The sequence below is a fragment of the Nelumbo lutea genome, chromosome 5 (assembly GCF_056320005.1).
Source record: "Nelumbo lutea isolate HS-2025 chromosome 5, American lotus-T2T, whole genome shotgun sequence".
Classification (NCBI taxonomy): Eukaryota; Viridiplantae; Streptophyta; class Magnoliopsida; order Proteales; family Nelumbonaceae; genus Nelumbo; species Nelumbo lutea.
In genome coordinates, this window is record NC_142688.1 from 15,231,537 (window position 1) to 15,256,564 (window position 25,028).

The 25,028-nt window shown below is 38.3% G+C and overlaps 2 protein-coding genes across 3 annotated transcripts in view; one reads left to right on the top strand and one right to left on the bottom strand.

Moving 5' to 3' along the window:
• The window catches only part of LOC148850549 (uncharacterized), a 26,827-nt gene extending 13,886 nt beyond the window's left edge, over nucleotides 1-12,941 (bottom strand). The window contains exons 1-11 of the mRNA XM_088943379.1: nucleotides 12,236-12,941; nucleotides 11,967-12,055; nucleotides 10,100-10,166; nucleotides 9,859-9,974; nucleotides 9,223-9,289; nucleotides 9,031-9,079; nucleotides 6,906-6,991; nucleotides 6,427-6,692; nucleotides 6,296-6,351; nucleotides 3,166-3,251; nucleotides 2,868-2,960 (exon numbers count right to left, since the gene is read on the bottom strand). Of these exons, the coding sequence (XP_088799505.1) occupies nucleotides 2,868-2,960; nucleotides 3,166-3,251; nucleotides 6,296-6,351; nucleotides 6,427-6,692; nucleotides 6,906-6,991; nucleotides 9,031-9,079; nucleotides 9,223-9,289; nucleotides 9,859-9,974; nucleotides 10,100-10,166; nucleotides 11,967-12,055; nucleotides 12,236-12,403 (1,143 nt within the window). The 5' untranslated portion in view covers nucleotides 12,404-12,941. The remainder of the gene's footprint in view (nucleotides 1-2,867; nucleotides 2,961-3,165; nucleotides 3,252-6,295; nucleotides 6,352-6,426; nucleotides 6,693-6,905; nucleotides 6,992-9,030; nucleotides 9,080-9,222; nucleotides 9,290-9,858; nucleotides 9,975-10,099; nucleotides 10,167-11,966; nucleotides 12,056-12,235) is intronic.
• ABC4 (UbiA prenyltransferase family protein) lies at nucleotides 12,879-18,085 on the top strand. 2 transcript variants are annotated; one of them, XM_088943380.1, is made up of 10 exons: nucleotides 12,879-13,547; nucleotides 14,948-15,051; nucleotides 16,137-16,208; nucleotides 16,305-16,443; nucleotides 16,811-16,917; nucleotides 17,007-17,106; nucleotides 17,184-17,222; nucleotides 17,386-17,496; nucleotides 17,621-17,686; nucleotides 17,774-18,085. In XM_088943380.1, the coding sequence occupies exons 1-10, from the start codon at nucleotides 13,206-13,208 to the stop codon at nucleotides 17,906-17,908; spliced, it is 1,215 nt and encodes a 404-aa protein (XP_088799506.1). In that variant the 5' UTR covers nucleotides 12,879-13,205; the 3' UTR covers nucleotides 17,909-18,085. The 2 variants fall into 2 exon arrangements, with proteins under 2 accessions (XP_088799506.1, XP_088799507.1); XM_088943381.1 differs by lacking the exon at nucleotides 17,184-17,222 and having other exon boundaries at nucleotides 13,123-13,547.
• Nucleotides 18,086-25,028: the final 6,943 nt, after the last annotated feature.

Below are 25,028 nucleotides of genomic sequence, written 5' to 3' on the forward strand. Positions count from 1 at the left end.
TCTGGACTTTTCACTTTTTGATCGAAGATTCTGTTGTTTCTCTCAGACCAAATGGCCGAGAGAACTGCAGCAGGGAAAGTACTCCAGATTAGCTTCCCCTTTTTCTTCAGATAGCTGATCTTTCAGCTGCAGAGCAAATCCTTTATAGATTTTGGCATGACCCAACAAATCCCCACAGCCTGTAAGAAAAGGTCCCACACCTGGGCAGCAATAGGACAGTGAATGCAAAGGTGATCAGTAGTTTCTGAGTGTGATTCACAAAGAGCACAAGAGTCATCAGAAATCTACAAGCCTCTTCTTTCTAGGTTGGTTCTGGTCAGGGCCGACAGGCATTTATTTAAAGCCATAATTTAGACAAGGAAGTTCACTTTTGAGCCATAATCCCCAATGCAGCTCTGCGACGGAGTTTACTGGTCATTGATTTTACTGAGAAGCTACCCTCTTTAGACCAATTCCATGTCCACCGATCCTGATTGCAGTCAATACTCTGAGCTTGTAAAGTTTCCAAGAATTTCATAACTTCTTCCAATTCCCAATCAATAAGATTTCTTCTGAACTGTGAAGCCCAGGTCACCTCATTTCCCGAGAAGGTGTAAGAGCCAGCAAACAAAGCATTCTGATTGATGGCACGTTGATAAAGAAGAGGAAAACCTTCAGCCAAAGGGTAATCCAAGCACCAAGAATCCTTCCAGAATCTGATTCTGTCTCCTCTGCCTACTTTGAAGCTTAAACCCTCTCTAAACATGGGAAAGCATTTCATTATGCATTTCCATAAAGAATGGCCCCAGTTAGGAAGTGGATCTCTAGATCTCCAGTTTCCCCACTCTACCCCAACCTTGGCAGCTATCAGGTTTCTCCACCAAGCTCCCCTTTCTGTGGCATATCTCCAGATCCATTTACTAAGAAGAGCCAAATTAGTCACCTTAATTTTCCTTAAACCCAGTCCCCCTCCTTCCATGGGAAGACAGATTTGCTCCCAGTTGACAAGATGGATCTTCTTTTCTTCCTCCCAACCCCTCCACAAGAAATTCCTTTGAAGAGTCTCCAATCTCTTTGCCACTTTTGCTGGGACAGGGAAAAGAGAAAGGAAATAAGTAGGAAGATTTGAAAGGGTACTTTTTAAAAGGGTTCTCTTCCTCCAAAAGGCAGATATTTTGCCTTCCAAGAGGAAAGCTTTTTCTCCAATCTTTCAATTACTGGATCCCATATAGCTGAAGAAGAACATTTTGCTCCCAAGGGCAACCCCAAGTATTTCACAGGAAGATGCTCCACCCGACAAGCATCAAGGGAGGATACCACTTCTTTTCCAAGTGATATATGGATCAAAGTTGTACCATCTAAACTGGCCTTCTTTGTATGGTGAACAGTGCTGGACAAGATCCTAACCAAAGAGAATCTAGTCAGAAGAGGCTTAGAGGTGGAAGATTTGGCTTGTCCTTTATGCAATGGAAATGTGGAGTCATCTAGCCATTTGCTTATTCACTGTGAGTTTACAAGCTGGATTTGGTTAAGACTGTTAGGTCTGTTTGGTGTCAAGCTGTATTTCCCAGCTGATGTGAAGGAATTCATAGAGGCATGGTGTCTAGAAGGATTAAGTAGGGCCGGAAAGGTAGCATGGAGCATACTCTCCTTAGCAGTTTTCTGGGCTGTGTGGTGTGAAAGAAACAGGAGAACATTTCAAAGGAAGTAATCTTAAGCAAAATACTGGAGATGGCTCATTCATGGTCGGCAGTTCACCCTTTATTTAGAAATAGACATTCTAGTTCTTTTTTTTTATTTTGATTTCCTTTTTGTAAGGAATGGTTAGTTAACTTAGTTTTGTTCTGGAAATATATATCCTCTGTTCAGTCCCTCATTGTATTTTGTCATTTTGTTTTTAATGAAATACTTTACCTTACAGTTTGAAAAAATAAATAAATATGGTTTGCCAAACTATCATTATTTTATTAGTTTTCAAATTTATTGTTAATAAAAGAAACACATCAATTGAATATTCTATGTTCATAATGATGAATCTAACAGTGCCAAAAGAAATAGAGAATCTAATCATTCAGCCTAAGCTGAGATCCTATTTATTATGTTGGTATTAGAAAACTACATTGAAATATCAAAAAAGAAAGCAGAAGAATAAGTGGACATGACCATAAGATCCAAGTAGTCAACCATAATACTGTAACAAAAAAGGAAAAAAAAAAAAAAAACAAGACCCATAAATTATTATCCCAGGAGGGCTAAATGGCATCACATTCTGACCTGAATCAAGGACACAATTTTTGCTCTGGATTCCCCATAACCCAGGGCTATGGAGCCAAAGTAGACCATCAATATCCATGTTATAAGATTTGAATCTTCAACCATGATCTGGAATTCTGGATTCCCTAATAGAACATCTATCAAAGTTAAACATTGTGATGCAGATCCAGCCCAGAACCCCAATCCCAGTTCAACTGGGCAACCTTACCTTCTCCTGGGACCTAGCTCTTCTATTCAGGGCCACTCCCATCACTTAAGGCGAATGGACTTCTCACTTAGCCCAGAGTTAATGCTGCAAGTCGAAATTAGAAGATGCCAACAAAAGGATTATTCTAGAAGATGCCCAAGGATATATTGCATTTTTCTCTCTCCCTCTCTCTCCCCGGACCCTCCTCCTCAGGAATCACATTGAATGAAACCATATACCAGATCTAAGTTTATTGTGCATCATAGTCTTTCCATGAAATAATTTATTTTTCTATGCCAAAATCTAGTTACAGTTCTAGTTCTCACTTTGGATGACTATATTTGTATACAAGGTTTTAGCAACTCCAACAAACAAATGGTGAAAATTGAAAAACATATACCCAATGGTATAGATATTATTAATTGACCTTCCATTTCTTAAGACCTGGCCTGCGAACCAATTGAGGGAGCTCAGAAGAGACATCAAGAAGTTCAACAGATCCCCCACACCTCCGCAAAACCTGGATAAATGAGAAAAATGTCAAATGAATGTTGGAAATAGCATTTAAGTGAGTAAAAAGAAACTATTCCAGTAGCTGTCAACAATAAAAATGTGTATCATAGAGGTAGAAATATGACTGGAAGTGGATCACCAAATGTCCAAGAAAAAGGTTTGATGCTAGTTTCTAGTGGCTGAAAAATTCCATTCTTACATGTCTAACATACCTCAGCAACCACAGCCTCATTCTCGACTGGATTCATCGAGCAGGTTGAGTAAACCATTCTACCACCAACTTTAAGCAATGCTAAACCTGCAATATAGATAACCCTTAAATATTCAGAGTTAGATCATCCAGGGGAGAATTAGTTAGAGTCAGACTATAAATTAGGTTTTCCCTTTTATGAATAACATGACCTGTAAAGAGATGGGAAACAAAGCTGCTTTTAAACCAGTAAGGCAGAAAGCATTAAAGTGCACACCAAAAGGATGGAAAAACCAATGTAGTTAAGGCAGCCAGGACATACTGGAATGGCACGGCGAGTAGATTTCTAGGCAAATTACATATCTTGTAATACATAATTAAACATGAGTATTATGCAATTACAGTTTACACATAATCTAGATGTCTGAAAGTACAATGCACATTCCTCAGACCACAAGATGCCTTTTGTATCTATATAATTATATGCATTTGTATGCATGCTTGTATATAGCATATTTAAAGCTATTTAAAGGAAATACCTAATATTTAGAACCTCTTAATAGTTACTAAAATTCCTAGCATACTGAACTCATTTGGTTATGTGATCATTTGTTCCTTTGTGCACTTTTGTACATAAAAAAATATGCTCCTACTATGCATTTTTATACTTCTCATTTTTAGTCTATTTTTTTCTTAAAAAATCAATAAGATGAGCTTTAAGCCTCACCACTTCAGGCTTACGCTACATGCCTCTAAAGGTCCTGGCAGCTCACCACATGTGTCTTCCAAAACATTGATCACTACTTATCTGCCCCAAGTTCCAAGTAAAGTGTTTATATCCATACACCAACCTATTTGGTCATGGAAGCAGCAAGCCAGTAAGAATACAAAATTCCTAGTCAGTCACCTGGTCAACACCATGGCTTTGCATTTTAAATTTTTTAAATACACTGACAAAACCAATAGATGAAAGAGAGGGTAACTTAAGAGTCTGAAAAACCAAATTACGCTAGTAAAGAATAACCCAATATGATACAGATACCTAAATCCTAGGAAGGATTCAAGAGGTTTTTTTTTTTGAAAAAAAAAAAGGTAAAGTAAATTTTATTCAAGATGATTATGACATATCATTCCTTATGGTTCAATTTTTAGTGTAAATTCTGTATCCAATGCCATGTCCTTGCTGTATCCAGGTAACGTAGCATGTAGTTAGCAGCTGATGGACATACCTCCTTGAGTGTATAAAAAAATATAATATTAAAAAATGTTATAGCATCTGAAACGCCTGCAATAGAGGGTGTAGGGAAGTGTGTCTTAGATTAGGAGGCCCCAAGCCCCTGAATGCATAACTAAGATCTCTTCACCATTTCTTTAATCATGGTGTGTCAGCCATATTGTTAGTACTTGTCTCCTTAAGTTGAATCTTTTTGAGTGTGGTTTTTTTTGAGGAAAAGTTAACACTCCTCAAAACCAAAATGACCCCCCAATCATTTACATAGAGAAAGATGAACCACTATACAAGGAATCTCTGCCCATCCTAGATTTTGCTAGAGCATCTGTCACACTATTAAACACTCTAGGAATCCACCTAGAATGACAATTCACATGTGAAGTAATTTTCTCGATCTCATTGAATAGGCAGTTGAATCTCCAAGGGCCATCCTTCAAATTATTCATTCAGCTGATGTCAATTCAAGAGTCATGTTCCAACACCACTAAAGAGAGATTAAGAGCCAAATCTATGGTGGGCATGGATTTACATCTTTTTCCATTAATAGAGATGCATCAAAAGGAAAATGTAAAAACAGCTTATTTCAATCAGAGATGCATCAAGAGAACTACCAATTTCATGCAAATTTAATGCATTAATATGGAAGACGGAGGGAAGTGCCTTCACAAACAGCATTTAATATATGAAAATTTCCTTTTTATGAATAACATAAAAGTCTACTCATAAATAATAAAAAGAGGTATAAAGATATTTTCGGGTCCAAAAAACACAAATAATCAGACGAAACAAGTAAAAAGGAGCTCCTGGTAGGGGATCTCAACAACCACCACCTAGGCACAGCAATAGTAAGAACAGAAACCCAGTACAATACAGAAACCCCTACTCCCAAAGGACACTCAGCAACAGCAGTAAATATCCCTCATATCCATTCAGCCCTAGCCAAAGCATGAGCGAGAGAGATAGCTGATTCTTGATGCATATCTCATGCGGATGTTCACTCTGAATGCAAAATGAATTTGGCCTATCCAAATGCCTACTTTTTTTGAAGATAAAAATAAATTCAATAGAAAAAAAAAAAAAAACAGTACGATAGGAAGGTGATTGGAAATCACCCGAGAGAAGAAAGCAACAGACCAACAACAACCAACTTACACTCAACCGGGAAAATAACTAAGCAACAAACACTCAGATAGACAAAGCAAAAGCACAAAATCCTCCCTAACTCAAAAACACATCAGTCTCCCCCTTCAAATGCTTCATCCCACCTGTCTCCTTCCTCGTTCCATGCCTCTCCTCCTTCCCCTACATAACACTTCTTCATCCTTTCTTCTTTGTTGTTCCTCTCAAACACTTCAAACGCTTTCCCTGCGAACACCTTTCCACCCCAGAGGAACAGACCTAGGCTCTTGCCAACCCTAACATTCCTATCAGCCAAATTCACAAAATCCACTTTTCCTCCCTCCTCCTTACCACCTATAGGAAATTCAACATCACTCTTTTCCACAATGCACGCTCCTTCCTTATCTTCTTCCTCCGATCCCATATGGAACTCAACAGCCTTCTCTAAAACTTCAGACACCTGTGCCTCAAATGCCTACTTATCATTTGGATTCTATTAATGCAACCATTGTCAAGGAGGGATGACTTCATAACTACATCTTAGCTGCCTACTTAGCTTTATTCCCCACATTGGTGTAACAAACAGCGGTTCCTATCACATATCACACACCAACTTCAATAACCTTGAAAAGAGTGTTATGTGAGGGGTGTGGTGGGAGAGAGAGAGAGAGAGAGTGAGATTCCTCCCAGCCCTGGACACATTGCAGACAAGAAAGCACAGAGCATTTAAACAACACAAGTCCAGAAAAGAACAACAAAAAATAAGGAACTTCTAGCACTCAAAGTTCTCCATGGACTGTACCACGCATGGCTATCAGCACTTGGAGGCGATGGAGCCCATTACCCATTCCTGCATTCCTGAATACAAGAATTAGAATGATTCAGTTAGACAGGACAAGCAACTAATGAAGTACAAGATGAAAACATAACTACCATTTCCTCCAAATATCAGGGGCTTTGCGAAGAGTGCCATCTCCACTACATGGAACATCACATAAAACACGATCAAATAGGAGTTTATTAATCTTTGGATCCTTATTGTTTCCCAAATCAGATGCATCTATGCAATTTTTGTCTAAATGACAGCCAGGGAAGTTTTGGGCTTCATGATTTGTAACTATCAAGTTGGCACTACACATTCTTTTTGTCTGGTGGATGAGAAGATTACATCTTTGGACATCCACATCATTTGCTATAACCTGGACCAAGGAAAACAAAGAAGGCAATCATGATTACATATCCAAAACAATAGTAATTATCAAGATGAGAAAAAGTATTTATAACCATGTAAACAAAGAAAAAAATCTTGTAGTAAATAAAAAAAGGTTGGTACTCGTCTAAATTTCAAACATAGAAAAACCAATTGGATTAGACATGATTATAAGAAAATTAATAGAAGAAAGAAATAAAACCATTCCATCAGGAAGTGATCCAGGTTTTGTTGATTGGTGTATCATCTCAAGTAATTGGAATGTTTTTGAACCAGGAGCTGCACACACTGCATAAGCAAAGGAAACAGTCAAATAAGTAAAATCAATGTTTCAAGTAATTAATCAGTCAGCACAGCAACAAACCACAAAGATATACCATTACAAAGATCAGTACTCTATTAAACATTAACAAAGAGGATAATTTCTCAACTTTCCATTATTGAAGTGAAGCAGGTGCTAAATAAGATGAATAAGGGAAAGTCATTAGGACCTGATGGTATTCCAATAGGAAAGGCATGGGAGAGGTAGGCTTATCATGGCTAACTAAACCATTTAATAAGATAATGAAAGAAAAGAAGATGCCTGATCAATAGAGAAAGAGCAGAATGGTGCCTATATTTATGAACAAAGGGCAGCCTTGAAGTTGTAATAACTATCGTAGGGTTAGACTCATAAGCCACATTATGAAACTTCGAGAGAACAATTGAGCAAAAATTACAACATGAAAAAAGTATATTAGGAAACCTATTTGGCTTTATATAGTGTTCATTGATCTAGAAAAAGCATATCATAGGAGCCCCTAGAGGATAAAGGATAATATGTCTTGGAAAAGAAAGGGGTTCCAAATAGATATGTAGACCTATTTAAGAATATATATATGAGGGTGAAACAACCAATGTGGGAAAACCTATGGGAGATACATCAGATTTTACTGTTATAACGGATCTTCACCAAGGTTCAACATTTAGCTCTTATTTATTTGCACTAATCATAGATGAATTGACCAAACATATTCAGAAGGAGGTTCCATGGTGATTGTTGCTTGCTGATGACATTGTTTAAATTAATGAAACTAACGAAGGATTAAATGCAAAATTAAGTTTATTGACAAACAGATTAGAGCAATTATAGGAGTCCAAATCAGGGAATACTTAGGAATGGAGACCAAGAGATAACTCAATGTGACATTTTCCATTACCTCGATTCAATAGTTTATAACAAGGGAAAGATTGAAGAGAATGTTGCCCATAGAGTAGGATGGGGCAAAATGGAGGGTGCATCTAGAGTCATGTGATAGGCAAATATTACTTAGGTTAAAACGAAAATTCTACAAAACAGTTGTAAGACCAACAATCTTATATGGAAAAGAGTATTCAGCAGTCAAGAAACAAGTCCAGAGATTGAGTGTGGCAGAAATGCATATGCAGAGATGGATGAGTCGAAAAACTAGAAAGGATTGGGTCAAAAAGGAAGTCATTTAAAAGAATCTAGGAGTAGCTCCAATAGGTGATAAAATGAGAGAAAGTAGACTAAGATGATTCGGTCACATGCATAGAAGACCATCTACAGCACCTGTAAAAAGAAACAATCTATTGCAAGCTGAAGGGGCTCGGAGAGCTAGAGGCAGACCTAAAAGGACATGGGTTGAAGTAATAATTTAAGAGCTCATAATTTAACAAAGGATATGGCACTAAACAGAATGGAATGAAAAAACAGGATTAACATAGCTAACCACCCCATACGGAAGGGATAAGGCCTAGATGATGATGATCATCATCATCATGTTTGTTCATGCACAAAAGCTATGAACAAACAGCTCTGCCAATACAACATGCTAGCAGACTTAGAGTGGTTGTCAACTTACTTAATCAGGGGAGAAAGGCCTTTCCAAGGACCACATCATACAGACCAGCACCATCTAACCACATTAACTGAATCCCCTTCAATGGAAAAGGAAGAAACCTGGGCATTCTTACAAATGCCAGCACCCATAAGCAGGGTCATCACCTCCACTTCTGAAGAATTTGCATCTTAGTGGGGCCAATAAAGGCCTCCATGTAATGCAAAATACAGCTGTTCCTTTGTCACTGTTATTTACCACAGCAAGGCTTTCACTACCAGTTAGAAGAGTATTTTGAAACCACATATGAACTAAAATTTTGCTAATAATTCAAAGCCTCCTTTGGTATCAAAGATTTTCTGAAATGTACAGCTAATGGTGTACAAGAAAATCATCTTCGTTCCTTAATCATCAATATCCGCTTTTGAACTTCATAAAGAGAATCTCTAATAAAATAAATTGGTTGAATCAGCAATCGAAACTTACTATCAAGTACGAAATGATCTGGATGTGCATCTAAGAACAACGGAGGTACCTGCATCACCAGAAACAAAAGAAAATAAATGAATATTTTATTCACAAGGCAATAGAACATAAATTGAACTCCTGGATCATAGACTTCAAAGAGATAGAATAATTAAAAAGGCAGAACAAGAATGATAAATTGAATTTTCCCACCATGCTAACGGCCTCTTGTCGCGTAATGTTTCCAATTTCATTTTCTTGCTTTAAGAATTCATGGAACCTGAAATTCACTGCATCAGAAATACTGAAACAAGACAAACACCTGGCCAGCTATTGAGCAACTCAAAAGAGTTGTTTTTCTATATGAAAATATGAAGGATTACTAAATAATAGTAACAGCTCTACATCAAAGTGAAGGACAGTTGGAACTGTAAAGAAAGTGCTCTCAATATGTAAATGTTTAAGTGTACATACGTCTTTGAGTATGCAGACAGAACCTGTACATGGGCTTGGGGACCCACACCATCATTGTACATCAAAAGCTACGTGAATGATGAACAAGATTCATATTTAGGAAAGCTAAGATCCAGGAGATATTATATAAGCAAATAAAGATGATAATACACCTCCATAATATATACTTCTATAACCATACTAGAAAGTACTCTCCTAAAAACTGGAGCATGGCAATCACAAAGTAGAAATGAAATGAGTGGAGGAAAAATGGATTGGTTGATAACAGTCCAACTCTCTGACAGTAAACTAATCAAATCTTAGCTGTCTATTTATGTTCTGTTTATAGTGCAAATCCAAATGGACAAGTAAATTATCATATAAGGTAGCAGTTACCTCTCAAGGGTCTGGTTTTTCCTTAGCTGCATACGGGAAAAATTTAAATGCCAAGCAAGGTTCTCGGGATACCAAGGCAATGGTCTAATCGCCTCCACTTCTCCTTCATCAGTCACCTATGAATAATGTATGGGAGTGAAATGTGAACGTAAAGAGAAAAAAGCATCCAATGGAAGCATTGCAGCAGTATGGCGAGCCATCAAATTACAACTATGGGAATAAATGTTTGGGATTAACCAACCTCAGAAGCAAGAGATTTCATAAAGTCATTCTCTAACTGAGACCTGATGTCCTCAAAAAACTGGGTACTGCAAATGCAGAAAACAAACTACTGAAATTTTCAATTAAAGATATATAAAAATAGTAATATGAGGAGATTCAGTAAACTAATTTAAATAAAAACTCTTAAGCTTGAGCAAGGGAACTAGACTACTTGGCAAGTAAAATGGAATTCATAAAATAAGTCACTGATCATGGTAACGGTCTTCTTTCTCCTCTCTAAGTGAGACTAGAACAAATTACACATTGCATATTCTCTGATACAGTGGTGTTGTCTCCATCAAATAGGTAACACAACAAATGAATTGTCCATAATGGATGAAATCGGTTGTGTCAAGCCATGACCAAGAGGCATATTAGGTTCTCATAATGAAACTATGGGAGTAATGCATTTGTTCATGTAACATATGATGCTAACAAATCCTACATCAAAAACTCCAATAAACTACCTTCTATCTCAAACCAGAAAATTCGTGCAAGGAAATAGAGGAGTTTTCCATATGATAAGTCACCTTGTCATTCTTTGTCATCATTTAACTTCACATGAAAAGAAAAATAACCTAAAATTTGGCAGTCCATGTACCTCAAAGATTATTTTTTTGAAGACAAATAAAGAAAAAAAAAAAGAGACTTCATTGCTAAATATAAAAGGCAAATAGAACTTAACCAGGTGACAAGGGGTCACCCTCACCAATAAAAACTGCAACAATACAAGGAAAAACAAACATCAATCTTCAAAGAACAAAAGCAAAGACACCAAGACTCCATTTAAGAATTCAGAGTACATAAAAAATCAGCACCAAAGTCTTCTTTCTTTCGTCCTTGAAATTCTGGAAGCAGCAGCACCCATCCAATAACTGAAGAACTAATCATCGCCACAATCTCTTCCATCCTTTTCTTTTTATTCTCAAAAATCTTTCTATTTCTCTCCCTCCATACCTCCCAACACACAACAAAGGGGATACAGCTACGTAGAATTTTGACCTTAGGACCACCCTGAATTCTTGGCCAACAACCAAAAATTTCGGCTAAATCTGATATTGACCACATGTCCACCTTAAACATCTTGAAGAAATAGGACCAAAATGGGTTTATAAAACTGCATTGAAACAACAGATGGATAATATTTTCCTCTCCGGCCAGACACAGCAGACATCTACTTGGAAACTGAAATCCTCTGTTTTTCAAAATGTCCTGTGTTAAGATACAACCTTTTGGCTATCAGCCAGGAAAAGGCTTCCACGGGGCACTGGTTTCCCCCACACATCCCAAATTTAATCAGCCTCCACCTGATTTGTAATCAATATAGAATACATCGACTTGACTGTAAACTTCCCATCCTTGCATTCTTTCCACCACCTGATGACTGCAGCTGAGGGATTAATCTTCATTGACTGAAGTTTTGTCAGAAATTCCAACTTCCAAGCACTCCTCCATCTCCCAATGGAATAGAGGCCTTCTAAAATTTGGAGTCCAAACCACAGAAACATTAATTATTTCATAACAATCAGAAATAGGCACTCACTTCTTACAAAAATTGTATATTCTTGGGCATATCTCACAGAACTTCCCAACTCCCGACCAATCCTCCTCCAAAAACCTTATGCTAGACCCACTCCCCACCTTCTAAGAATAAAAAGGAACCATCAAAGGGTTGAAACTCATTATCCCTCTCTAAGAAACTAGTCACTTTGTAAACATGATATGCTCAGACATGAAAGAAAAAATGTTTAATAAAAATGAAGCAAGTACTTGAAGGATTCCAGGTCATAGTACTTGAAGAAATAGTATTTTAACAATGGTTCGAATCTCTTTTTTTTTTATTTTACCTTGAATTTATTCTGAAGGCAGCCGGCAATGGCTTTCGAAGCACCTTCATAAAAATATCCCATTCTTCCTCAGGAACTATCTCTTGCTCCTACAATCAAACAAGAAGAAAAGAAAAACATCTCAAAAACATACAGTCAAAAGCCTAGTAAGAAAGAAAACATTTTCTTCCTATGTTTCTTTTTCACTAGTTGCATCATGCATGGGTCAAAAAGAAAAATAAAAGTGAAACAAATCAGAGATCGAAAGGGAGAAGTAAAGAGAGAAATACTTTGTAGTATTCATTGAAGGCGATGTTTTCAGTAGCAAAGGGCTCCCAAGTAGAGTTATCGGAGGGAGGATTATCTGATTTGCTCCGCTTCCAAACATTCTCTCTGTGCTGCTTGAAATGCCTTCTCTGGGTCCTACCTCGCTTGTTCCCACCTCTTCCCCCGCCCATACTTGCTTCTGCCGCCGATCAGTGCTTACGGCGCCACACTGCCACTGACTGAGAGATGGAGCGCGAAATGTATAGAGAGAGAGAGAGAGAGAGAGGAGATGGAATTGGGGGGCGGGATGCGTTCCCACTTTTATTCGTGAGCCCGCCGTAATGGGGGTTTATGGCTCTATGCACGTCTACTGGGTTTCGCTGCTCCTCCTCATCGTGATTGGTCTTCTTCGGGCGGGCGCTACGTTATGGTTTTGAGTCTTTTGCAAAAAAAAAGGAAAAAAAGGCCGGGCCGGGATATGGGCGATAAGATCATGGGCCGGGCCGGGCTTACTGGCTTAGCAGTTAGCACCTATGATAAGGCTACAGCCCGGAACGCGACCCTTTATCCTACGATTCACTTTCGACATAGCCCAGTGAGTAGTGATTCGCTCCAACTCTCCAAGCAATGTACCTCATTGACATTGAGCTCTCACAGAGGTCCTTTGCCATTCGGCCCATTCCCACAGAGCGGAACAACGGACATCCCTTCTGGAACTAGAACAAGTGCAAAATAATGGATCTCCTAGTCTCCCTCCTTCAGCAGCTCACCAGTGGACCACTTTCGAGTTTTGACGTAGACAAACGGACTGGTATGGGCCCCGTTCACAGTCCTATCTACCGTGTCAATCAATTGTTGGATATTAGCGGTTGATGGAATCCAGACAGGATAGCGTTCTGCTATATCACCGCGATAATACTGGTTCTTCAATTCCACGAATACAGGAGGGGAGAGAGAGAGAGAGAGAAGATTCTAGTCTAGAATGTAAATAACATGGCCTCTGTTTCTGCTCTCAGCCTTCCTTCCGTATCCTCTTCCGCCGTAAATCTGAAATTTCTCAGGCTTCGTGCAGAAGCATTGTTTATTCCCAACGCCGTGAAAACGTCATCACAATTTTGTTACTGCACTCAGCCGCCTTTTAAGAGAAAAAGTGGAATATGGTCGAAGGACAAATTTTGTCACTGGCGCCGGGAAGCTTATGAGAGCGAAGAAGGGCGTTCCTTCACTACCCAGAAAGAAGAAGCAGTACCGAAGGAGGACGAGATTTCTCGGGCCACGTTGATATGGAGAGCAATCAAGTTGCCTATCTACTCTGTGGCTATTGTTCCTCTCACTGTAAGTTTTACTTACAGACTCTAGTGGTAACCTCTTTAAATGCTTTTTGAAGTTTTTGAGTTCAAACAGCTTAAATAAATCATGGAGTAAATGCGGTGTTTCTTTTTTTTTTTGTTCGCTCACAGTAAATGCAGCGTTTCTTGATACTTTACAATTGAAAGATAAAGCCGATTTAATATAATGAAGTCTACAGTTTGAACGATAGCAACAGACTATTATGGATTTTTGTCAAATGAGAACCTGATACAATAATTTTAACATTGGAAGCTATACCTACATTTAGGTTAGTTATTAACATTAGGAAATTAACCTGAATAGCAATCAAAGTTAGTCCTTAACCGCATTCTTCTTGGCTATAGAATTGCGAGATCAATATTTTGCCCATTGAGGTTTGTCCATATCATTTGGAACTGGAGGAGGTTCTGTTGCAAGTCATATACATTTCAATTTTTGTTGTGTTTACTGTCAATGAAGAATCCCACATGGGCACATCCCCAGTGAAATGGCAAAAAAAATACTATTGTTTTAAGACCTAATATACAGGTGCAACTTGTCTTTTAGATCATGTACTTTTTGACTAATTAGGTATGCTCCTATAAGAAAATGGGTACACCCCTTTTATAACAGTCCTGCTAAATTAGATTTCAACAACATGAAGGATTGAAGAAAGTTTGAGTAAATGATAGAGAGAATAAAGAAAGAAGAGTGACTATCTTGCTATATTAGAGAGAGGAGCATTGGGTTGAGCATTTGCTAGAATATGGTAACAACAGGAGAACAACCTTTGGAAGATCCTATTTTTGAGCAGACATACTACTCTTGTAAGTTTTAACCTGTGTGTGTTGTGTTGTGTATGGAAACCAGAATAAACATTGATGAATTGAAGAGAGTCTTGAAGATATGGAAATCTTAAAGAGTATTTTTGTGGAAATTGCAAATTGCATAGTGCAGGAGATGGTATTATCAGACTAACTGGTATTACATGGTAATAAATTTTGATTGTGTTCCTGAGAGCTGATGGTTACTATTTTCTTAATGCTTCTGTTTTTATTGGATGTTTCTTAATGATTCTTAGGAATGTCAAAGTGAGTAGGTTGCCATGTTATTTAACATTCTTTTTTTGCTTACCAGAAACAAAACTTTATCACTTCCTGAATTCTTTAGTTATTTCACACGTCTGTGTGCATAAATATATGCATATGCATATGTGTATACATACACATAATACATATAGATGCTGAAATGGTTATCTGTTGAATTGTTTGGTTTCTAGATGAAACTCATACTTTTAGTATTCTGGATTTGGTTGTTCTATACTTCTCTTGTTTTGTGATAGCTAGCTTCTCTTTCACTGGTAGATTCTAATGATTTCACCTTGTTGCCTCATCTAATATTGACAGGTGGGTAGTGCAGTTGCTTATTTGCAGACGGGTCTTTTCTTTGCCAGGCGTTATCTTATGCTCTTGTTTTCTTCTGTTTTTATCATCACTTGGCTCAATTTGAGGTTAGACGCACTACTTTGTTTTGGGTTTATGAATTAATATGGCAAACAGATATCTCGTAATCATGACTATGTTGCCATATATAGCTTAAGTGTGAACACACATGTGCACATACAAAGACATGTATTGTTGACTATCCTGCTTATTTCTTCCAATTGGAAGAATCAAGTGGCTGATCTAGACCATCCATCAGATAGAAGACCCTCTGTATTGACAATGTGCTCACTCTTCACTCTTCTTGTCCATATGAACCCTATATTCCATATTATATAAGATTTCTGCCAATTAGTAAAAACAAGCCAATTTTCTAATTTATGATTTAAAAATATTCCTAGAAAGGGGGATTTATATTCAACATGTGGCAATGTCTGTTTGGTTGAAATTTGTTCCACAAGTAGACATACAGAGGAACATGGGAACACATGCCAATTAATTGTAACTCATAAAATGCATATTTTCATAGCTTAAAAACTTCCAACTACACCCAGGTGATGGTCCTCAAAATTGGTCTAATATTTTCACTTTTATATAGGCATTGATTGTTATCCTTTCCCTTTTTGGTGTCCAGAGCAATGGATGTCCTTTTATATGGGTTCACATACACCTTTTCTCCGCAGTATGTTTGGTGAGAACTCTAGAAGTACCTTACTGGGGGTACAATTTGGGTTGCCCAACTTGCAGAATTTCACCTACATAGGTGTCAGGTCCATTCAAATTTTAACAAATGCTCAACCCAATGCAACCCAAGTTACATCTCTATATTGATAGGAGAACGAAATGGTCTACCAAATATGAAATGATACCCATATGCAAACTACATAGAAGGGGGTGGGGATGAGAATTCAAACTTGAAATGTTGAACATTGGATCATACTCCTATTTTCTGGTTTGTAGAGGTTTTGGATGATTGTTCTGATTTTTGGACTGTCCAACTAAAGGTCACAGGCAATGTGGAGAATTCCAACTCAGCCCTGGTAACATCTCAGGGCTGTGATTGTTGAGGGACCCCATGGATATGTTGCATATGTTGTTGATGTAACTCATGGAAATTTATCAAGTTCCTAATGGACATTTACAATTTATGCAGCAACGACGTTTATGATTTTGATACAGGGGCAGATAAGAACAAGAAAGAATCTGTAGTGAATATGGTTGGCAGGTACATTTTCATCCTCATGGTTTTATAAATGCATGTTTGGCTGGTTTTGTACATGAGTCAAATCACCAACTCTGCCTGTATTATGGATTTGGGAAGTCATACAGGGACCCTTGTTGCTGCCTATATGTTACTTGTTATTGGCTTTACGGGGCTTACCTGGGCATCTGTTGAAGCAGGAAATATACGCTCCATACTATTGTTGATTTGTGCCATTACTTGTGGTTATATTTATCAGGTATGAACGTGCTAGTTTGTTTCTCTTGAGTAATTCAAATAAATTTTGAAAGTCAAAAATAAAGCTCCATGATGATGCAGTAATCATCTAAGGTCTTGACAAATAAAAGTTGTGAGGTGTTATGAGTTTGACCACACCTTCCTTGCTAGGAAAAGAACTCAGTTCTGGCTGCCCAATTGTATTTTAGTTAGCAATAATATGAACCTCCATATTGTTTGCCTTCTCAAGCATTGCATCCAGAGGATACAAAATGACTGACAACATTTTAGTTATCCTGGAATTGCCAGGACCTAGCTTATACAAGTTCAATCTGCGTATTGACAGGGTATGATTCTTATATGGTCTATTCGAAATTTATCCATTGCAGTGCCCACCCTTTCGCTTGAGTTATCAAGGATTAGGAGAGCCCTTGTGCTTTGCAGCGTTTGGTCCATTTGCTACCACTGCTTTCTACTTATTGCAGAGCAGCAGAAGGTTGTCAAGAAATTAACTATTCCTGCCATTCTTTTGGATTTCTATATGCCTACCTCCTGACACATAAAGTTTTTGGATCCATTATGCAGTAATTTGTATCATCTTCCCCTAACTGGCACAATTTTATCCGCATCACTTCTTGTTGGTTTCACAACATCCTTAATTCTTTTCTGTAGTCATTTTCACCAGGTACCTTTGACTTGAACTCTGTCCATTTATCTACTTGTTCTTATAAAATTGGCTTATATAGATTGGATGCACCTTAGGTGGATGGTGATCGATCTGTTGGAAAGATATCTCCTCTGGTAAATAAGCTTACTATGGAAAATAGTATGTTAAAAATATAAAGTTAATTGTAAGGATTGTAAAGATTTTCTGTTTTGAGAGAAGCTCTCACTCTTTTAATACAATTACACTCTTATCTAAAAAGAAAAAGTTAATTGACTTTTAAGTTGTTAACATTGTCAGGTCAGGATTGGCACAAAAAAAGGCTCACTCGTGGTGAAAGTTGCAATTGTGACATTATACCTCCTTTTGTTTACTCTTGGTCTAAGCAAAGCTCTTCCTCTAACATGCATTGTAAGTTACTGCTAACTCTGGACAGATGAAATTATCTAGTTCAGGTTTCTCTTCCCATCTCCTTGATTCAACTATCAAATTTTGCACTTGTTTAATGTTAACTAAATCATGACCTATTTTCCAGCTTCTTTGTGCACTGACTTTGCCAATTGGAAAGCTGGTAGTCAGCTATGTTGAAGAGAATCACACTGTGGGTAACAAACACACAGAGCTTTCCTTGTCCTTGTGATTTTTTCGAATCTGTTCACTTACTGTTATGAGATTTTAACTTTTACAGGACAGTAACAAGATCTTCATGGCTAAATATTATTGTGTGCGTTTACATGCCTTATTTGGAGCTGCATTGTCAGCTGGGCTTGTGGCCACTAGAACTGTGGCAAAAGCATATGTTCCAAAGCCATTTTTCTCTTGATATGTTCCTGCATCCAAGAGCTAGGAGTAGATCTAGACCTGAGATATGCGAGTCATTGTTGTGAAGTATTTCAGTTTAACAACCAAAAGGGAAGTAGAAAACAGAAACCGTGGCTGCCCCTGTTTATGATAAAGGAATTGCTTTTTGATAGAATCTTGTTGATCAATTGTATTTGTATATTATAACAGTTCTACCACATGCAAACCATTAGAATATGTTGGAGGGAGATTGAAATTTTCAAGAATCTCTCCTCCCTCGTGTTCTTTGGGTTTTGTCTTTTCCTCTTACCTCCTTTGAATGCATGAGAAGACTCATTGTCCCACATTGTTTGGAAATGGAGTTGAGATTGATTATATCTATAAACTTGCTCTCTTTATGGGTAGGAACCCATAGGAGGAAAGCACTATAGATGTTCACATGCATGTAAGGAGGGGTTGGGGGTTATTTTCACATGTGCATGCTGAGCCGACCTAGGTCAGGACGGGACAGGATGTGGGTGCGGGTATTGTGTATGTGTACATGTATATGAACGCTCCACCGAATCGAGTGCATGCCTACCAATGGCTTATGGGTTGTTTTATCTTGACAACCGATTTGCAATCATCCAGTTGCACCGTATGGGCCAATGCGGTTTTAAGGAAAGTGATCAAGAGGCACGACTCTTCCTTCCTCTCTACAATTTCTCAAATTCATAGTTTTGCAATACTACAGTTTTACAAATTTTCAGATTGGAAAAGGATTACCGATAAGTTCCATTATGCATTCTTTATCATTTTCCATAGAATATAAGAAGGCATGGCTCATCAAAAGCCTATGAGGCTCGATTTCAAGTTTGAGTTCAAAGTTGGTTTACATATTACTGCAATGTGATTTGCCCAAGTGGTGGTGGGAACAACAGTATCCACAATAGGTTAAGATGTCAAGTACACATTGGACAAATACTTGACCCCTAGACAAAACCCTTTTGATTGGTTTATAAATTGCCAATCATCACCCCTAGTTGATTGGAATATATCCTTAAAGGGGGCAAAACTATTTTACGTATGCAGTTAATGAATTCATGGTTCACCTGGTATAAAGAGTTTCGTGCCCCAATGATTCAAAACTTCAAGAGAACAACAGGTTGCAGATGACAAATTGGCGATACACTAATTACACTTTACAAATGCATCTGCCGTCCAAGTGAAATGTCATTTCAATTCCCAACCAACAACTTTATACAATTTAGTTAACTGTTAGATCAGAGAAACAAGGGGCACAGAACAATATTGAAATGTCATAACAATAGAAGTTTGTTATGTGCCTTGGGAGAACTCACCCCTAAAAACTAGCTGTTAGAGGGAGGGAACCCAAACACATATGGGATACCTCACATTAACATCACATACTACCAACATGGGACAAATGGATTGTAACAAAATTCATACAGCTCTTGGTCACATTTCAAATTGACTAGTTGTGCTGAGGATAACTAAGGGGCATAGAACCTCGCAAATCACAGACTGATTAGCTGCCAGACAGGCCAAGAGATAGGTAACGTAATTGCCTTGGGGGCCATTTGATAACAGTTGAAGCGGCTGAACTGTTTTATTGCTCGTCTTTAGATTTGGTTTGTTTAAAGTGCAATTTGCACTCCTATACATTTATGCTAGTGTAAATGAATTTATACTGAACCTCAATAACCAACCTCACTTCAACTTCAGTCATTGAAGAACTTAGAACCTCCTCAATAACTTATTCAAAGAAGAAGCAATAACCAACAAGTCAATCAATTTGAGCACTTCACTTTTCACTCAGATCAATGCAAAGGCAGAACACATGTAGGACTTGTATGAAAAAAAATAAAAAACGATCAGCTTCACCGCTGAAGCTCAATCAGAGCTTTAAAATGGTAATAGTCACTCAAATAAATCCAAGTTAGAAGATAAATTCACGCGGGCTTTATGAGAAAAAAAATGATGAGCTTCATCACTACAGGACTATGGGTCTTTTTGTTTTCAGCGCAAATAGCACTAGCATCAATGCATGGGAGTGCAAATTCTAATTTGCTTGAGGTTTAAGTTAATTTTGTTTTTGCACCAATGCAAATGAAATTGCACTTATGAGACTAAGGATAATGAAGATGAGCGAGCGAGAGAGAAGTTCCACTCCCTTTTATTATAGGAAACAAGAGAAATGAAACGAAGGGTGTTGCATAGAAACTGATAATTCAACAGGGTTCGCATGCAAAAACTTACAAATTTGAATGAATACAAGTTGAAACAACAATTCCAACGTAACCCAGAATTACAAACTGAGAAGCAGGCCAAACCTTCAAACAAAAAGAGGAAGAACGAACGTTACAATAGTACTGTGAGTGGCTTACCAATTCCAGCTTCTTCTCTAACAGAATTAAGATGATAATTTATTTGGACGAGGAAACAAGATCCACAACGACATTGAATAAACCATAGATGATATAACATGATTCATATTTAGAAGATTACAACACTAAAAATTGACAAAATGCATCATATCACATCCAGAGAGAATCTAGAGTAGCAGAATTGAAAAAGTAGATGCTTCACCATTATAAACTAGAAAAAAAATAAGCATAAAAAAGATGTATTATATATTCATCATTTATTATTTTTCTTAAAGTGGTGAGAGATCCATCATATGGATAGCCGAACCCTGCAAGAAGGTAGGGCGAAATTTCAAAAATTTCTCTCTCTTCCATGTGGGAATCGCATTCCCTATTTTAGAAAAACTGCATTTTTTAAGGATCAATCTTGAACCAAGAACCGAATCAGATCTGAACCAAAACAGCAGGAGAGGAATATACTTGATACGAAGATGCAATATCTCCCAATGAAGGTGTTCACGCCCAAAGAAAAACTCCAAAGATTGCTCTCACTGAAGATGACACAGTGAATGGTGGAGTAGAATCAGCAGGGTCCGTCCAACGAACCGAATTCTTCAGCAATAACTCAATGGAGGCAATGAGCATGACTTCTTATCAGCCTTTCTCCAAAGACTGATATCAAGACTCTTCTTGATCGCTCTTACAATGGATGGAGATTGAACTGGCTGTGGCGACAACTAGAGGAAACCACAGGGAGAAGATGGCGCAGTCACACTGTTGCTGTCTTCTCTCTGGGTGCTCTGAGATCTAATCTCTGAGATTTCTGGGATGGTGGGATGAATTGAATGGTTCGCCCCTTCCTCCTTTTATAGGTTTAAAGAGAGCTCTTAATCTCATTAGGAGTTTCTTAATCCAAATCTGTATCTGGATAAGGAGTTCTCTTCAAAAGATAAGGATAAGTCATTATCTTATCTGCAGATTAGATCAGCTCTCTCTTTAATCTCATTAGGTGGTTTCCAGATCTGAATTCAGATCTGGACTCTCTAACTGGATAGGGTAAGACCCTATCCTATCTGCTAATTTAATCTTAGATCCGCCCCCTTATTCAACTAATCAAATTAGGTCAGTTCAAAATGGGCTTTAGGCCCAATAAGTCTAAGTGCTCAAACTACTTCCAAACTGCTGCCCAGTTGGGCTTCTTTGTATGGCGTGGGACCAAAACATTGATCTACACATCAGCCACATGGATTCAGCCCAGCCTCTATTACAAGGCTTGGCTGAATTCACTGAAAAGACAGTGAACCCCGTGAAGCCCATCACATGGACTCCTAATGGGCCCAACATTTACACTAAGTGGTCCCTATGCCAAGCCATCTTATAAAACCCAGGGACTATGGGCAGATGCAAGATTAGCCCATCAAGCATTACCCTCAATGGTCTTACACTGCCTGACAAGAGAGGACCTCTCCCTTGGCTACAAGTAACAGTGTTGCACTCTCTACTCACATGGATCATGGGAAACCATAATATATATATATATGTGTGTGTGCATATCTGTATATAAATATATTTTATAAAACAAATTTCAACGATTGAAATCGGCTGTCAACAGTCTTGGTTTCCATCAGAGAGAGTGCATCCCCGATCATTACCTTTGTCCGACAAAGGGGCTAATCCTGTTACTATGATCACTCACTCAGATGAATTCTCGAACAGTCCCAACATACCCAGGTTTTGACCCCGGCTAAGGATCTCACTGATTGGCATATCAAAGACAACCCAATCTGACACTTAGTGCAGTATCATAATCGAGTCTAGAGGTCAGGTGTAACTTTCTAGTTTTGCCCACTAATCACCAAGGTCCAGGGCAATACTAGAAATCTGGTCTGGTTCAGGGTTTCAAGTAAACCTACATTGCATGTACCTCGGGTCTCACCCTGGCAGCTGAGACAGGCCACCCCAACACTTGGCGGCACATCAGTGTCAGCCTTAACAAGATAAATCTCCCAAGACTTATCCAACAACTGTGAACATTTTAAACTATCGCGAGTCTCATAAGTGTTTATTTTAAGGGTATTACACAAAAACACACCACTATAATAGCTAAGGGCATACACTGTCTAACATTTTTAGCATATTCATGTGGCAGATAGTCAAGAGTAAAGTGGTAAACTTTCTAAATTAACTTAGGGCAATGTGGTTGGGCAACCAGTTTAATACCATTGAAAGTGGAAATAGGTGGTGGCCAAGTAGTTCATAGATTTCTTGAATCCAAATAAATAAACCAATGTACATCAGAAGTGTAGAAACCCTAGTGGTTTAATTAATACTTGACACAACTTACACACCTTAGTCAATCCACATTTAGATGTTCACTCTAATTGCACTTCAATATTTATACCAACTTGAGATCATATTGCACCCCTATAGTCAAAAGGAGCCCAAGAAGCAAACAACTAGAGATTCATAAAACATATCAACCCCTCAATTATGTAAAGCCTGAAATAGCTAATCATAATTGAATTTATCCATTTGTCTGGATAGGACAAAAAAAAATCCATAAATAAACTCAACATTTAACATGGTGATAAATCTTCCTCTTTCAATTCCATTTAATTAAGTGGTCAAGCCATCTTTCTTCGTTTCACAAGGGAGTTAACCCTACAATCTCTCAATGTTGGAGGTATGTATCTTAAATTTACAATTACTAAAGGAGCCGATTTCATGGGTACATAAGATGAAGGGAAATGATTCAATTAGCTTTGAAAAAGTGTTTAAGAATTCAGAGATCTGCGATGTCTCGTCCATGCTGTGAAATTCCATCCATTAATGAATACAATGTTGTTGACAATACAAGAAGGATCTCCATTAAGCTCCCTACTTGATCAACATCTAAGAGGTTGTTCTATAACTTCACTTATGCCTCAGATAGCAAATGCATTACTATCTTGAGCCTGGTCCTTCCTAGATGCACCTCCAATAGTCACCGATGATCTGGATCTGGTGGAATGGCAATGAGTGGAAGAAGGTGTAGATGGTGATGGTGATGAAGCATCGGCTCCTACAAGTGTTGTACCAGGCTCAGAATTTCCTGAAGATGCCAAGGGTTTCTATGCAGGTTCATCACCTCGTTGAACTCTTGGCCAAGGAAATTCTTCTACACCAACTAAACTTGCAAGGAGATCAATCAACACAATGTTTGACGAATAATCACAAAGAGATTTGTGTCCTTGAGCTCTACAAAGATGTAGCTTGTATGGCTGAGCCAATGCACTCAACCCGGATGAGAAATGTGCACTTCCACTGGACAACCTAGAGGAATGGCTCAGTACAACTGGAAAACGCTCCAAAGACGACAGGGAATTTTGAAGATTCTGAACCAAGACAGTAATATGAGTTTCATTCCCTTCATTAACACCAGCAGGAAGAGCAACAGAAATAAAAGACTTGAATCTTTTAAGTGCTTGTTGTTGAAACCTAGGCAAATTAGCTTCTAATATTCTCTCCCTGGAAAAGGTTCCACAAGAAAAGTAGTTCAGCAAAGCTGCAACAACTCCGCTACCAATGAACTCAAATGTGGAAACAACATCTCCTTTACTCAGTTTTGCTAGCATCTCAGATATCACTCCAATCAAGTGCTCCTCTGTATTAGTTGAAAGGTCAACTAGGTGAGGCCATACGCCTTTAATTTACCCTTTGATTTAGTCTTTTGATCATCAACACAAGCATTCTATTAGACAGTCTATGCCCTTAACTCCAATCAGAATGATGCACATTATGACATTTAATGTTAATGAATAAAGTACATATTTGATTCATGTTATTATGGTGTGCTTCGTGTAATACCCATAAGCTGGACACATATGAGACTTGTGTTAGTTTAGAATCTTCACAACCGTTGAATAGATCTGGGGAGATTTATCCTACCAAAGCTAATATTGATGTGCCACTAAGTTGGTTGGGGTAGCTTGTCTCAGCTGCTAGGGTGAGACACGAGGTACATGCAGTATGGGTTTTCTTGAAACCCTGAACCGGACCAAAATTCCAGTATTGCCCTGGACCTTGGAGATAGATGGGCAAAACTGAAATGTTACGCCTGACTCCTAGACTCGATTATGATACTGCACTAGAACCTAGGTATGTTGGAACAGTCCAAGAATTCATCTAAGTGGGTGATCATAGTGACAAGATCAACCCCTTTGCCAAACAAAGTGAATGATTAGGGATGCATTCTCTCTGATGGAAACCAAAGCTGCCGGCAGCCGATTTCAACCGTTGAAATTTGTTTTTGCAAAACACACATACACACACACACATATATATATATTTGCAAAATATTATAATTCCCGGGATCCATGTGAGTAGAGAGTGCAGCATTGTTCCTTGTAGTCGATGGAGAGGTCCTCTCTTGTCGGGTAGTGTTTAATCATTATGGGCTAAGAGTTTAAGTGTAAGACCATTGGGGGTAATGCTTGATGGACTCATCTTGCATCTGCCCACAGTCCTTGGGTTTTATAAGGTGGTTTGACCCATGGACCATTTAGTATAAATGTTGGGCCCATTAAGAGTCCATAGTGATGGACTCAAGGGTTCACTGTCTTCTGCAGTGAATTCGGCCAGGCCTTGTAATAGAGGCTGGGCTGAACCCATGTGGCTGATGTGTAGATCAATGTTTGAGTCCCACACCATACAAGGATACCCAACTGGGCAGCAGTTTGGAGGATAAGTGAGCACATGGACTTAATGGGCCTAAAGCCCAATTCGATCTGGTTTAAT